This window comes from Rhinichthys klamathensis, unplaced genomic scaffold, assembly GCF_029890125.1.
Source record: "Rhinichthys klamathensis goyatoka isolate OS25496 unplaced genomic scaffold, OSU_Roscu_1.1 h1tg000051l_1, whole genome shotgun sequence".
In the NCBI taxonomy this organism is placed as follows: Eukaryota; Metazoa; Chordata; class Actinopteri; order Cypriniformes; family Leuciscidae; genus Rhinichthys; species Rhinichthys klamathensis.
In genome coordinates, this window is record NW_026606597.1 from 673,464 (window position 1) to 688,453 (window position 14,990).

The window sequence follows — 14,990 nt, forward strand, 5'->3', positions numbered from 1 at the left end:
AGTGCAATTTGTATTTATTTATTTTAGCTGTGGAGGACAGTGAAACATAGGGAGGTATTGCGACTGCGAGATGTGTATGAATTATTAATACGCTTTTTCTTCACACCAGCACACGCACTTGGAGGGGGAAAACACCCCTCATTCGGTTTCCATAGCACCGCCCCCAGGAGGCTTGCACGGCCTTTGATGGAAAACAAGCAATAGGCATAAAAGCACAAATGCAGAAACTTCGAATGTCACGTCACGTGCCTTTCATACAGCCTACGCATCGAAAAACTATCATTTTCCCGTACGTGGAACATAATCAGATCATCTGAGGACAAAATCAAAGAAAATGTGAATGGAATGTGAACATTGTCCGCCCTCTCCAACCCCTCCCAAAGCAAGTGAACCGCTGCTGCTGGCACACTGAGGGATTGATCCGCCTTGCGCGCAGCACACACTGCTAGTTGGCAAAGGAGTGGCGGCGGGAGCTCGCGCCGCTCTGATCGCGAGACTGTCGCTGACCTTGGTGCTGAACGCTTTCACCTCCCTTAACTGTCACTTTACACCTAAAAAAGTGACAGTGCGAGACAACGAACTGGACCAGTTCTTATTTGATCATACCTCGTTTTTTATTTGTTGTAATACGATTTTATTTCCAACTCAATTTGAAGCTAACAATAATTTATTGACTCAAATCTGAGATGGCATCGCGTGCCCTTATCGCACGCAGGGCAGTTTGTGAGTTTATAATTATGAGTAGACAGAGCCAGGGCACTTCTGATATCTCTCTTGTGTAGGCGGATTTTTTTTTTTTTTTTTCGCTCGTGAATTTTCCTCATCTGTCTTACTGAATCATTGATCCGCTGGGTATCGGTCCGGTATGCTCTGTCATCTCACACAGTGACATGGTACTTTAACATTACCGGGGGAAAAACGAGGGATTATCACATTTGGACATGGAGACTCCGAGGGAGCCTGGTTTTGTGCCCAGCAAAGAGGGGCTGAAGCAACTAGCGGGGAAGACACTGGGGCGCATGTACAAGTAAGATATTTTAACATTTTCCAATTGATTCAGTCATTTTAAATTAATAGGCCTAGATATGTGCATAGTGTGGCTCTGAATACATATGAACTTTAGCTATAGCTATAACGGAACAAAAAATGCGCGAATTTGTGGCTAGTTTGATCTGTTCAATAACGAGTTTCCCCGGTCGGGTTTGGCGTCACGCCTCACGGAGACGTGCAGAAAATTATGTAATTCTGCATAATCTTGGGAGGAGGTGATGGAAGCATGCAAGTTTTTTTATCTTGAAAGGTTGTCATTGTAACCCAGTGATTAAAATGCATTTATTTTATGCATAGTAATCGTTCGATCCCCTTGAGTGTATCTTCTCTTTTTTTAGAGATGATTGACATACTTGCAAAAAAGACCACGATTGAAATCATATGAGAAAATCGGTTGATCCATAATCATTTAACGTTGCTCCTTGAAATTGAGTTATTTTTGTGCGCGTGCCTTTTTAAAAAAACCCTTTTTTGTAATTTATGAAAAGGGAAAAAAGATCGAGCACCTCGACCATAGGAACGAATTGTTCTTTCGTAACTGAAAATACCTTTCCACTACATTTCATACATGTGTCTCATCATATTTCAGTTTTTTCGTTTACTTATAGAAATTTTGTAGTCTGGAAAAAAAGAGTATTTTCCAAAATACAGGGATATTGTCTTTTATTTGTCTACTGATATTAAACAACTGAATTGACATTCATAATGCAGTTCATGTGCATTTTATGCAGTTTACACGTGCAAAATATTACAAAATAAAATGCATTTAATTCCGTCACATCTGCTAATTAAATCATATCAATGAATCGAAATTTATGACATTTTTAATTTCTTTAAACAAATATATTCCTACGTGTTTGCACATTCATTTATTGAATCTATCTGCACATACTATGTTTTCATTAATAATAATGAAATAGTAAATAACTGTAAGTAAATAACTCTTTTTGGATACCCATGTCACTGGTATAATAATATTAATATCGTGTTAGTGAATATGAGTGGACCTAAGCCCCTGTGAATGTAAATAAGGTGAAGGTGAAGGGAATGCTGCAATGCGGTATACAGTGCGCTTTACAGCAGCACACGAAGCCTGTGGAGTTTACATAAAAATATCTGTGAAAAAAAACAGAAATATGCAAACTATTCCTGCAGGCCATTTCGATACCTATAGTCTAAATCTGTCCGTGCAGTTTAGAGTAGGCCTACTTGTAAAAATATATATATTTCAATTAAATTAAATGCCAAAAGGATATTTTGATGCGTTTGTGATTGTAACGATGATTGTTGCTTCAATAATAAAAAGTGATGCAATTCCTATTAATTGGTTCATTCGGACCACAGTCGTTATAGTGTCCTTCAAGGAGTCTGACAACTCTCTTCTGACATATGCAGAGTGCTAGAAAAGAGGCAAAAACCTGGCGACAACATTGAATTGACCGAGGATGGACGGCCTTCCCAGACCAGTGAGAAAAAGCCACCTTTGTGCGACTGCACGTGCTTCGGACTTCCGCGCCGCTACATCATCGCCGTCATGAGCGGCCTCGGGTTCTGCATCTCCTTCGGTATTCGGTGCAACTTAGGCGTGGCAATAGTGAGCATGGTGAACAACAGCACCATTCACCTGAACGGAAAGATCGTCATCAAAGAGGTTTGTGCGCGTGGCACGCTTGGATTTTATATGTTCACGTCAGCTTCGTGACACCCCCACTCACAGCCCATAAGCGTACACACACACACACACACACACACAGAGAGAGAGAGAGAGAGAGAGAGAGAGAGAGAGAGAGAGAGAGAGAGAGAGAGAGAGAGAGAGAGAGAGAGAGAGAGAGAGAGAGAGAGAGAGAGAGTCTGAAATCAATTTATGAAAATACAAAAAATAACAAAGGGAATAATTCAAAAGCACAATGGTTTGTTGGAAAGAGGCTTAGTGAATGCCCCACTAGCTTGGAAAATATTGAAAACAAGTAGCCTGCTATGCAACAACAACAAAAAAATGACCTTGGTTATATCAGCCTCAAATTGATTAACTCTTCAGCTGGAAACTAATCTTTCGCTCTTGTCATTTCACAATAATCAATGCACATTTTGTGCTAACCTATATGTTTAAAAAAATAAAAGTTCATCTTTTCCCATAACGAATGCTATCATATAGGCTATATTATATTTTAACCTGTTATTAGTGGTGTGTGGAAACGTGTGCATATTAGCTGAAGAATTTTCATATTTTTAGTTGTCTCGCCTTTTACAGACAGGATTTGCAATCTGATATTTTCTGGTATTTCTCTTCCATAGAAGGCAAAGTTCAACTGGGACCCGGAAACAGTTGGAATGATCCATGGCTCGTTTTTCTGGGGTTATATTGTGACACAAATTCCCGGAGGATACATTTGTTCTAGACTGGCGGCAAACAGGTAAAGCTTTAGAAACATAGACTGGTATGTATTTGTTAATTCATTCAGATTATTATTATTTATATTAGTATTATTTCAGTAATTAATTGCTTTTAAAGTCGCATTTGGTTGATATATTTTCCACATTGCAATACTAGAAAAAGCCCAATGGTAACGAAAGAACATTAATATGCTAATTAATTGTTAACAATTTTACTAACAATGAATATTCTATAACAATACTTTATTTTATTGATGAATTCTATAATTTAGTTTTAAACGGATCACAGATGTTTGTCCCTAATGTTGCATCTTACGCCCGTTAGCCTACTAAAAGATGGTGTCGCCCACGTTTTCCAAACCAGCAGATCGCGCACAGAGCTTCTGCACATAACAGGAGCTGGCAAGTTCAAATGCAGCCAGTGCCGCATCTCCAGGTGTTTGTCAACCCAACACGAAAGCAGTGCGAAAATAATGCCTAACAAGGAATTTCGTTAAATAGCTATTACAAATATATTTGAAATGTATTAAACATTATTGAATGTAATAGTAGAACTAATTATTACATGGCTTCAGTCATAAGACTATATAAAAATAATTGAAATAAATAGTCTATTTGAAATAAGCAATAGCCGAATTCGCATTTGCAAAATCAAGCTGCAAAAATTGGCTATAGGCCTACTTCCGTGGTGCGTTCTTCGTTGTATTCATTAGCTAGCTAATAAGCCTACTATGACTGCATACTGTAGGCTATTATTTAAGACACTTTGGTTATTCATAGCGCCTACTGGATCTGCCTGTCATTGGAAGACGAAGAGGATGATGGGAGGAGCTGATTTTGCACAAGTGCAACCCAACCTCCAATTTGTTTTATTGATTGGTTGATTGTGTAAAGACTTGTAAGGAGGACACGCATTTTGTGTGAAATTAATTTAGTTATAGCCTATTATAGCTTACTTAACTTTCTGCATTATTATAGTTTATAGTGATTCAATTTTGTTACAGAAAACGAAGAAAGGAGAAAGATCTCTAACTTACGAAATTTTTTATTAAAATACCGATGTTTTGGAAAACGTCTCAAGTGCTTCAAACGTTTCCATTTTAAGGCCATGGTCAATATTAAAGAAGGCATAGGCTAATAGCCTACATCGCTGTTCTAATTTTATTATTATAATATAAACCTTATCAATACTATTTTTTATTCAAGTTTTCAAGGGGAAAGGAAATCAAATAAATAAACAAACGAATAAATCAAGGCTTCAGACAGACAGGCAGAGAGAGTTCATTGCTATGGTTGACGAGTCTGCTCGTGTTTCGGTGTTGCGTGAGTGGCAGACTGAAGGCTGACCCGTCGTGTGAGTTGTAGGATTAGACTCTGTCTGTGGGGCATTCTCCACCTGTTAATGAGGTCCCGGGGGGAACCGTGTCTAATCTGCTCAATGAGGGGGGCATGGCAACCAGCCCCGGACATGCTGCCAGAGGGTTTGGCAGTGCCTCATATATCACACAACAAATTTATAAAAAATAAAACTACCATGTCGGTAGCTGGACATATTTGGAACATTGGACACAATTGGTTCTCGCTAAAACATCTGTTTTGATGGTTTGCCAACAATGTCAAGGATCGACATAGCTGTGCAATTGTGTTAACTCAGTAGGCTACGTCAAATCTTTGACATAATTGACGTCGCAGTTCTGCTAAATTATACATCAGTTCTCAGTTCATATTTCGGCTATTGGTTGACGTGATTGAGATCTAATAGAATCAGCGAGTCTCGTGCCGGAGAACTCCCTCAATCCGATTAGCGAGTGCCGGTGGGAGAGAGGTGAGAGAAAGGATCTTGAGCTCTACAGGACGTCAGGAAAATTGGAAATAAATGGAAACCGGTATTTCTTCTGTGGCAGTAGGTGCTGGCTTCACCCCGAGCGACCAATATCCCTGTTTTTGTTGTTGTTGTTTTTCTACACAGAAAGAAGATTTGAATTGTAGGCTATATTATAGGCCTATTTTTTGGTTTAAAGTAGAGTTTAATGAAACCAAAATATTACATAGGTGAAATAGAACAGCCTTAAACACTAGAAATAATGTAAAAATTAAAGAATGTTTCTTTTTTTGCATTCTATAATCCAATGGTCTATATAATGAAACCATGTTTCCATCTGTTATTCAGGGTATTCGGCGCAGCCATTTTCCTCACGTCCACACTGAACATGTTCATCCCCTCAGCTGCACGTGCTCACTATGGTTGCGTCATATTCGTCAGGATATTACAAGGGCTTGTAGAGGTATTACGATTTTCTCTCATTTCATTCTAATTGCTTGTTTGCTAATAACGATCTAATATCATAACCTTCTATAGGTATTCATATCTAAAATTTGGGCTCTTGCCTTTGGTGGATATTTTCTCAAAAAGCCATTTGTGGGAATTCTTCCTAAGCCCATGGTACTGTAACAATCAGTTATGGCCTGAGGATATTCTGAGAGAATAGTAACCCAGGCTTTGTCTTTTGTACAGCTGCCTGTATTGATCTGTAGAGGCACATGTGCCTATAAATAGACAACTAGATTACTTCCATCATGACAACAATGTATAATATAATATATTATTATTCTTTTATTTATAACAAATGGAATATTAATTTGCATTTAAATTGATTTATTTGATGTAATGTTTTATAAATAAATACAAATTTAATAATCTCAAAATCTGTCTAAGCACATTTCTTTGTAATATAAACCTGATGTGTAGTATTATTGTTATCTAGGGTGTGACCTACCCAGCCTGTCATGGGATCTGGAGTAAATGGGCTCCTCCACTGGAAAGAAGCCGTCTAGCCACAACCTCTTTCTGTGGTAATTTACATCTTTATTCTCTTTCAAGCAAATATTATAGATTAGTGGATAGTAAAGAAAATCGTGTGTCATTATATTTTGTTTAGTTGCCTCATTATTGTGTGCATGTTAAAATTTCAAGATACATTCTAGGAAACATTATTTATGCATGGACTGTATTTTCCTGTGTTGTTTTAAGGCATGTATTCAGCGATTTTGATTTGAAGCTGCCAGAGTTGAAGCTGTTTTTGCTTCCATTTGAGCTCTCACGTGGCCCCTCATCCTCTCCCGTTCTGTAGGTTCCTATGCTGGAGCTGTCATTGCCATGCCTCTAGCTGGGATCCTGGTTCAGTACACTGGCTGGTCATCTGTTTTCTATGTCTATGGTAAGAGTGGTTTGTGTGTGCACCACTGTATGAGCCATGGTTATAGTGTGAAGCATAATTGAGTGTGCTTAACGGTCTTGATGAGTGTATTTTAGTAAGTGTAGTATGGATCAACTCTGTACTGATGCTGAGTAAAGATTTTTCCTCTGATGCTGCCATGTGTCTATCCTCTGCACTGACACTGAATCTGCCTGTCCCTGCGCCAAGAATTAGCACGCTCTGTCTGGAAAGCAATGAACTGTAATCCATTTAGTTATATGAGGAGTTTTCAGTCAGCTGATCTTCCTGTCTGCTTCTTATCTGACATCAATTTATGATGTTTTGTCTTAAGATCAACATCTAAGAATTCTTTGTTTCTCTTTAGGGTGTTTTGGGATGTTCTGGTATATGTTCTGGATCTTGGTGTCATATGAGAGCCCAGCTGTACATCCCACCATCACTGCTGAAGAACGCTGCTTCATTGAGGAGAGTATCGGAGAGAGCGCTAAGCTGCTGGGACCTGCAGAAGTGAGTTACCCCAAACATAATCACACTCCAAACTTCTAGCTGGATATGGCTCAGAAGAAAATATCACAGCACAAAATGCTTGACTGAAGGACTCAAGTCCTAAAAAGAGATGGTTTGACTAATGGAATAACATCCCCTCTCATGCAAACCTATAAACATCACTCTTATAATTATCTGTAATTATAATACTCAGTTGTTGCTTGACACAAATCTAATTCATATGGTTGTGCTTTGAAAGATTATAGAGATTAATGGCCCTTGCACACTCCAGTCCAAAATTCGCCTCAGAAACTTTAGTCCGTCATAAAAAAAAATCGGATCGGGTTCGATTTTCTGTGTTTTTCGCATCCGTAGCAGTTTGAATGGTGTTTTGACAATTCAGAGCCACCGAATCACGGATACGAAAAAACGCATACGAAAATTTCGGACTCAGTATGCAGGGGCTTAACAGCATAATGTGCCATTGTCTATTTATTTTGACATCAGGTTAATAATTGGCACAAGGATAGGATATTTTTTGTTTTAAGATTTTGATCTTCTTTAAGATTGGGAGCTTTGATGGAGAGAGAAACCCCTGTTTGCAGTTTCTGTGAACAAAATTATGACATTGCTGTAGTTTAAAACTTGTTTTGAGTGATTTGCAATTTGATAGAGGGTCAATGAAACCATAGAATTATTTCAATTTCCCCTATTATGCTATTTTAAAGGTTCCTAATTTTATTTTGAAGGTCTCCTACAATAGGTTTACATGCATCCATGGTCAAAAAACACTTTAATTTTCTCATAATATACATTGCACTTTTTTCACAGTATTTGAAATGTCTTGATAAAGGATTCACTCTCTCTTAACCCCTCCTTTCCGAGAGCTTCTGCTCTGATTGGTCAGATGGCCCAGTCTGTTGTGATTGGTCTACTGCTTACAGCACGTGTTGGAAATGAAACACCATGACCGTGGCCCTGTCCCAAATGGCGCACTTCATGCAGACTTTCGGTCTCGTGGACTTAAATTGCGTGTGATCGCAGAGTCTACGAGTTCGTAGGCCGTCCCATTTAGCATTTTAACGCTCTGAAGTGTGCTCAGCAGCGCCCCCTTTGTACCCTTGAAGCGGTCTTCCGCGAAGCCCGCATAGATGCAGGCTCCACCCACTTTAACTACCCAGGAATCCTTGCGAAAGGCCAATTAGACAACGGATGGGAGGAGATTTCGCTCAGACAATTGTTAACATGGCTGAGAAGAAAATATTTAAGTGTAATTATCATTACGGTTTTTATGACAAGTTTATACAAACATTATGATCATCGACCAGTGGTTGATGTCTCAAACATAGGCTAATAACAGCGAGCTGAATAATACGATCGCATTATGATTCATTAAATAAATAGAACAGAATGTCAGGGCTTTACTGAGTCATATGTGAACACAACAACAATAGGCAGCATATTTCCCCGAACCTGTAGCTCCTGTCCATAACAACAATCAGACCGTCTTCCTGTTTCCGGCGTGACGATCGAGTCTGTCCCAAAAATACCTCTCAATGCGCCCTCGCGGACTCGCGCTAAGGGCCCTGTAGGTCTGCACTACATGACGTCACCGAAGTGTGGACTCTGAGGAAGTCCACAAGTCCGGAGTGTGCCATTTGGGACAGGGCCCAAATCAGATTTTTAGCTCCAGAGACTTCCTCAGCACTTGCATATACAGTATAAACAGTAACAATGGCATTGGTTTTAAGTCCTCATCCTTTGGAAGAGCATGCAAAGTGGATTTACAGAGCAAAAAAAACTGTCTTCTCGACATGTCGACATTCTCAGCTACAACTACATTGTTTAAGGGTGGGCCAAAGTACTAAGTAGACATTGTTCGCGTCAATGAAGACCATAGGCTGGCATTATGCAAATTTGTTACAAACTTACGTAGATTATGTTACCCTGGAATTGCTGACGACTCATTTCGGCAGTTCAGAATCAACTCTTTCTTTTAGGAGACAATCATTTTATGTGTTGTGCACTTTGTTCTTTAAAACTTTGCAGACCTTTTACATGAAACCTTTTTACATAAAAGGTAATATTTGAAAAAGCATATTAGGGGATTTTTAAGCCAGGATGTGTTGAAAAACATGAGGAGATAAATGTGTGGCCACCAAAACATGTTGCCTTTAAAGTAGGCTATAAACTTATTTTGTTAATCTATTGTGGTCTTATAGATTTTGAGGTAGAGGCCGATATATTCAGTGTCACCATATGAGGATATCTAATTAAATCTGTAACATATCAAATACATATAAGAGAAGTCTTGCACATTAGTTGTTTTGATGCTATAAAATGTCAGTCAGCTAATACTTTGATTTCTTTGGTGTAAATGCCATGCACTCCTAGAGTACATCAGTACTGACAAAAAATCTAAAATGTTCAAGACATGACAGATAAATGATGTTTTATTAACAAAGTTCGGGAGAAGCACGTTCAGATAATTAACACGGGTGGAGAGCACTCAGCAATCATGATTAAAACGTGTATATATAGACTCAGCAGTCTCACCTCATTTCTCTGACAGTTTAGCAGCGTCCCTCCACCACCCCTTCTCCACTCTTCTAGTCCTAAACCACTTTACATACATACAGGGGGGAGTACTCTGGGTTCGGGCCGAATTCTGAGCTCGGAGCCCTTCCCCCTGGACAGCACGCCAAATACGCATTATACTTTATTCCCCTTAATTGTATGTAAGTGTGAACTCGTGAAAATCATTATCAGTATGGGTATTATTGTAACACTTCACTCAGTAAGCTGCAATACTAATTTCTCCTACAGAAATTCAAGACGCCTTGGAAGAAATTTTTCACGTCCATGCCTGTCTATGCAATCATTGTGGCCAACTTCTGCAGGAGTTGGACCTTCTACTTGCTGCTCATCAGCCAGCCTGCATACTTTGAGGAGGTGTTTGGCTTTGAGATTAGCAAGGTAATTTCAGTTTAGCTTTTATATTGCATGCATTTAAATTGGTATTTGTTTTATACAAAATGCATGATTGATTAAAAAATGAACAATTACTTAATCAGCGATTGGATCAAAATGCCTAGCCTTAGTATCTAAGTTGCATATGATTTTTGACTATAATTCCATTGTATATCAGTAAATGGGTGACCTTTGTCATTCCCTAAGGTCTGAAATAGGTTGATGAATTATTCATTGTGAATAGTTCATGATGAATTATTCATTAATCATTTATTGGTGATTTAAGTCTGTGCTTGCATCTCATTTTGCTCTTGTTTCCTCACTTCCTACAGTTAAACCTGAAATCATGTCTTTGCGTCTAGTTGTAGAATTAACATACTAATTAATAGTGATGCCTTGCATATTACAGTAATGTTGCATGTCAATTGTTTTTTTTTTTTATGTGCAATTGTGTAACGTGTAATTAACTATTTCATAATGGTTGTCACCATGTACATTTAAGTAAAATCTAGTCTTTGCTCAGTTTTATTGTAGATTAGACTTTGGACTTTTCTCTCTTTTCTGTGGTGGAACCACATCTTTGGTCAATTGGTCATGAGATGCTTCTGAGCTTGACGGCTGCTGTCTTATTCAGGTTGGCATGCTGTCAGCCCTGCCCCATCTGGTGATGACCATTATCGTACCCATTGGAGGACAGTTAGCTGATTACCTTCGCGCCAAAAACATCCTGTCAACTACAACAGTTCGGAAGATCATGAACTGCGGAGGTGAGTGGAGCCTATTGCAGGTACACACACAGAGCCATATAGCTCCTACATGGCTGAATTTTGGTTAAATCCATGTGAACTAGGAATGTTAAATGAGAATTTTTCATCAACCTAAATATTTCACACTTTTTCCCTTTCGGCATTTCCTCTAAATATATTTTTATTGTCATTTTATTTGTCTATTTTAGCTTAGTGAATTGTTTATCCACATGTCTTTATCTTTCACAGGCTTTGGGATGGAGGCCACTCTATTATTGGTTGTTGGTTACTCGCACAGTAAAGGGGTGGCCATTTCATTCCTTGTGTTGGCTGTCGGCTTCAGTGGATTTGCAATATCAGGCAAGTCCTTGGGGAAACAATATGTCTGATTTAATAATTTCCCATGCAAACCTGCCGTTTACACACAACAATGACAAGAAAAAGCAGCAATAAAAAGCAACCATATGCAGCCAGGGAAGACTGCAAATAATGCCTTATTTGTAACAAAATACCATTGTTCTCCTTTTTTCACTCAAACACACTCTTCGTCCACTGCAGCTTGGAAGGAATAAGTGGTTTTGCTGGACTTTTTAAATAATTCATACACACTGTCCCCTGAGAGCAGCCTCACAGGCAGCACATCCAGACAGAGCACTCAATGAGGGAGGGCCTCCGCTCTACAAGATGGCGTATCTTTCTATTTTTAGTCTGTATCTCCAACATCATGTTAGTGATACTGAAAAAAATGTGCACTCTTGATACAGAACAGTATAGAACTGAAACGGAGTGTTTGAAAATATCTTTCTGTAATATTGTTTGTTGCAGTGTTATTTTAGTATCACTCACTATACTAACCTATTATAGTTTTTGTTCATATTTTAAAGTAGATTTTTTTTTCAATGTCTATATACTGTAGCTGTACTTCACAAAATTAGAAATATTGGAAACTAGCTGAAATAAAGTTAATGTTTTTATTTATTTAATTTGATTTCAGTTAATGTTTATTATTTAATGTTATGAAAATATTTTTTAATGGTTTTGGTTTTAATGATAATATCCGTGGTTTGTTGTTATTAACGCAGTGCCAAATATAGAAAAAAATATAATTATTTACAGTTATTTCACTTTTCGTAAGATGTTAATACAATTTAAACCTCTATTGTCCATCAGGTTTCAATGTCAATCATTTAGACATCGCTCCTCGCTATGCCAGTATCCTCATGGGAATCTCTAATGGTGTGGGAACTCTGTCAGGAATGGTGTGTCCTCTTATAGTGGGTGCCATGACCAAACACAAGGTAAGACCACTTTGAATTGTCAGGACTTTCCTTTGAATTCTAGGTGTTTAGTACTATGTGTTTGGACTGGATGCCTTGAAAGCTGATGTTGGTATAGAAGGTTGAGTTTTTGTCATCTTGATTCTTTCATATTTTGTTATACCTTTCTCCATATTCATTGTCAAAAGTGCTCAGATTTAACTGCATGTTTATTTCATGTGTTATTCTTGCAGCTCCCAGGATGGGTTTCTTTATGTCAATGAATACTTGACAACTCTTTTATCCTTTCAGACCCGAGAAGAGTGGCAGTATGTGTTCCTTATCGCTTCCATGGTGCATTATGGCGGTGTAATCTTCTATGGCATCTTCGCCTCGGGGGAGAAGCAGCCGTGGGCAGATCCGGAGCAGACCAGTGAAGAGAAGTGTGGTTTCATTGATGAAGATGAGCTGGCTGAGGAAACAGGGGACATCACCCAGAGCTACAGTGCCCTGGGAGGTCCAGCCAAGACCTACGGGGCCACCACGCAGTTGAACGGAGGATGGGCAGAAGGATGGGATAAACGAGAGGTGTTTGTACAGGATGGTGTGGAAGAAGAGGGTTACGGATACAGGCAGGGTGGGGATTACTCCTAGACCTTGCAAATATGACACACACACACACACAGACACAGACATACACAAACATAAACATACAGTGGCGCAAAAAAGTATTAAAAAAAACATCACAAGTCACAGTTGAAAACGTGTAAATTCCATTGCATTAAATAACAAGATATCAAACCAAGTGCAATCTGCAACAAATCAGCTTTTCTTTAGTGGATGTATGAAGTGTCCATTTGAAGTCTTTTCATAAATATGTAGTTATATATAAATAATGTATATGATATATCGTTATATCATCAAACCTAACAAACTTGTTTTTGTAAGATGTTTAGCTTTAAAAAAAAAAAGAGCTAATGTTATGACATTTATACATTTTAACTATGACTTAAACATCCAGATACTTTTTGAGCCACTCTACATACAGCACAGTATAAAAATATATGATAGATTTTGTAGGGTCTGTGAGCCCTGAAAAAAAGATGTACAAAACCCTAATAATTGTTATGTTTGCACAAATTGAAATGATCAAATCCTACATTTAAATATGGATTTAAATGTGTCAATTATACAAAGGGGGAATTCCATATCAAAATTGGCTGACTGTAAATGTTCTATGTATTAAAAAGTAGAGTAACTTCATTTCAAGTGCAATCGTGCATCACAAGTTTTTCACCCCATTATTCTGAGCCTTTGCAACATAAAGAAGCCTTTAGAGTTAGTCGGGCAACTGGCTTCCAGAACTAAGGCTCAGATAATGAATCTCATCCATGGAGAAAAACTGCTATAGAGAATTCCAACCAAGCAACAGGTTTACACTGTCTTTTTTCTGATTGCACTAAGGGAGCTGGACAATGTCATTTAACAGCACACAAAGTGAGTGTTTATATCTCATTATGTGTTACTTGTCCATCGTATAATTCATATTTCTGAGAGATTAAAGAGGACTTTGGTCTTTGACACTGCAGAGAAAAAAAGCACAGTTGTTTAGATGACATAAAAGCAACAAAAAATGTTTCTCAAGCTCAGCAGGTTGTTTCAATTGGATGGTGCTGTTCTATTTGGTGTCTGGTGTAATAGATGAAACTTGGGAAGGGGTTCGATTTTAAATCATTGGAAATGCCTGGGAACATTATCGCAAAAGCTACAAAAAGCGAAAGCACAGGGTGTCAAAACTCCAAGACTCTTTAAATTCCATTCCATTCTTTTAACTCCATGCCATTTTGACATCTGTGAATGTTAGTTATGCATGGGTTAAAATAGTTTTTGTAAATGTTGTTTTTTATTTTACTATAACTATGTTCTTTTACTTTACAAAACTGTTACTGACGTGTCAATTTCTTTGCACAATTAACCAAAGGTAACCTGTAGTGTGGGATTTTAGCTGGGATGGGGAAAAAGTGTCCATTGGGAAAACAAGGGAGAACCTGTCTAAGGGCTGACACAGTCCTAGCAGCAGGTAATGACCATATTCACAACGCATTCTCACCCCAAGGCGTCACTAAAATGACAATTTTGACCATGCTTCAATATTCGACGCTTTAGGCACCCTTTAGCGTCAGTTACATGACGCGATCCTAGGGCGTCATCTTACTGACGCTTTACCTAAGCGTCAGTTAGATGACGCGGGTAGGTTTAGGTCTGGGGTAGGAAGCGTCAGTTACATGACGCTAAAGGTAAAGCGTCAGTAAGATGACGCCCTAGGATCGCGTCATGTAACTGACGCTAAAGGGTGCCTAAAGCGTCGAATATTGAAGCATGGTCAAAATAATTCCCAAGGCGTCAGTTTCATGATGAGCCTAGGGATGAGCAAAGCAATAAAGCCATGGTAACAGTTACTTAGCAGTCACTTCACCCAAAAATATGTAACAAGTTAGCACATTTAACTGTAATCATTTTGGTTTAAATGTTTTGTGATGACAATTTAAAAAAAAGAAAAGATTAAACAATTACTTACTGTTAAAGTATATAAATATATATATATGAAAATATATTTAGATTTAGTAAGAGTCCAGTGCAACTCTCCTTGAGAGTTTGTGTGCTGGACCCACTCACCAGAAGAGAATGATTCTTAAGTGTCACCTGCAGCTGCTTCCCGGCCGGGCGAAAGTCGTACCGGGGTCCTCAGCTCCGCAGGTGGCCGCACCTCTGTAGTCGTCCTGTATGGTTGCCAGTGGTTGCTTTTTGAGAGTATGTTGTTGTCGGGTATCTTTTACGTTAATCCTCTCTTTTTGTCCTTCCCCATTGTT

General features: G+C 38.6%; 1 protein-coding gene across 1 annotated transcript; it reads left to right on the plus strand.

Annotated features, from left to right (window-relative positions):
- The first annotated feature begins 305 nt into the window (after positions 1–305).
- slc17a6b (solute carrier family 17 member 6b) lies at positions 306–12,995 on the plus strand. The gene is made up of 12 exons (XM_056247946.1): positions 306–1,027; positions 2,446–2,701; positions 3,346–3,464; positions 5,615–5,729; positions 6,210–6,297; positions 6,576–6,662; positions 7,027–7,169; positions 9,975–10,124; positions 10,753–10,885; positions 11,114–11,224; positions 12,035–12,162; positions 12,433–12,995. Exons 1-12 carry the CDS (start codon positions 942–944, stop codon positions 12,772–12,774), a joined length of 1,758 nt encoding a protein of 585 aa, XP_056103921.1. The 5' UTR covers positions 306–941; the 3' UTR covers positions 12,775–12,995.
- The last annotated feature ends 1,995 nt before the right edge of the window (positions 12,996–14,990 follow it).

What these genes read in the sequence shown, in the direction of transcription:
- slc17a6b (XM_056247946.1), top strand. Translation starts at nt 942, where the DNA reads ATGGAGACTCCGAGGGAGCCTGGTTTTGTGCCCAGCAAAGAGGGGCTG. An exon ending in TTGGCTTTGAGATTAGCAAG is followed by an intron (nt 10,125 to 10,752) that starts GTAATTTCAGTT and finishes TGTCTTATTCAG; the next exon opens with GTTGGCATGCTGTCAGCCCT. An exon ending in GAAGATCATGAACTGCGGAG is followed by an intron (nt 10,886 to 11,113) that starts GTGAGTGGAGCC and finishes TATCTTTCACAG; the next exon opens with GCTTTGGGATGGAGGCCACT.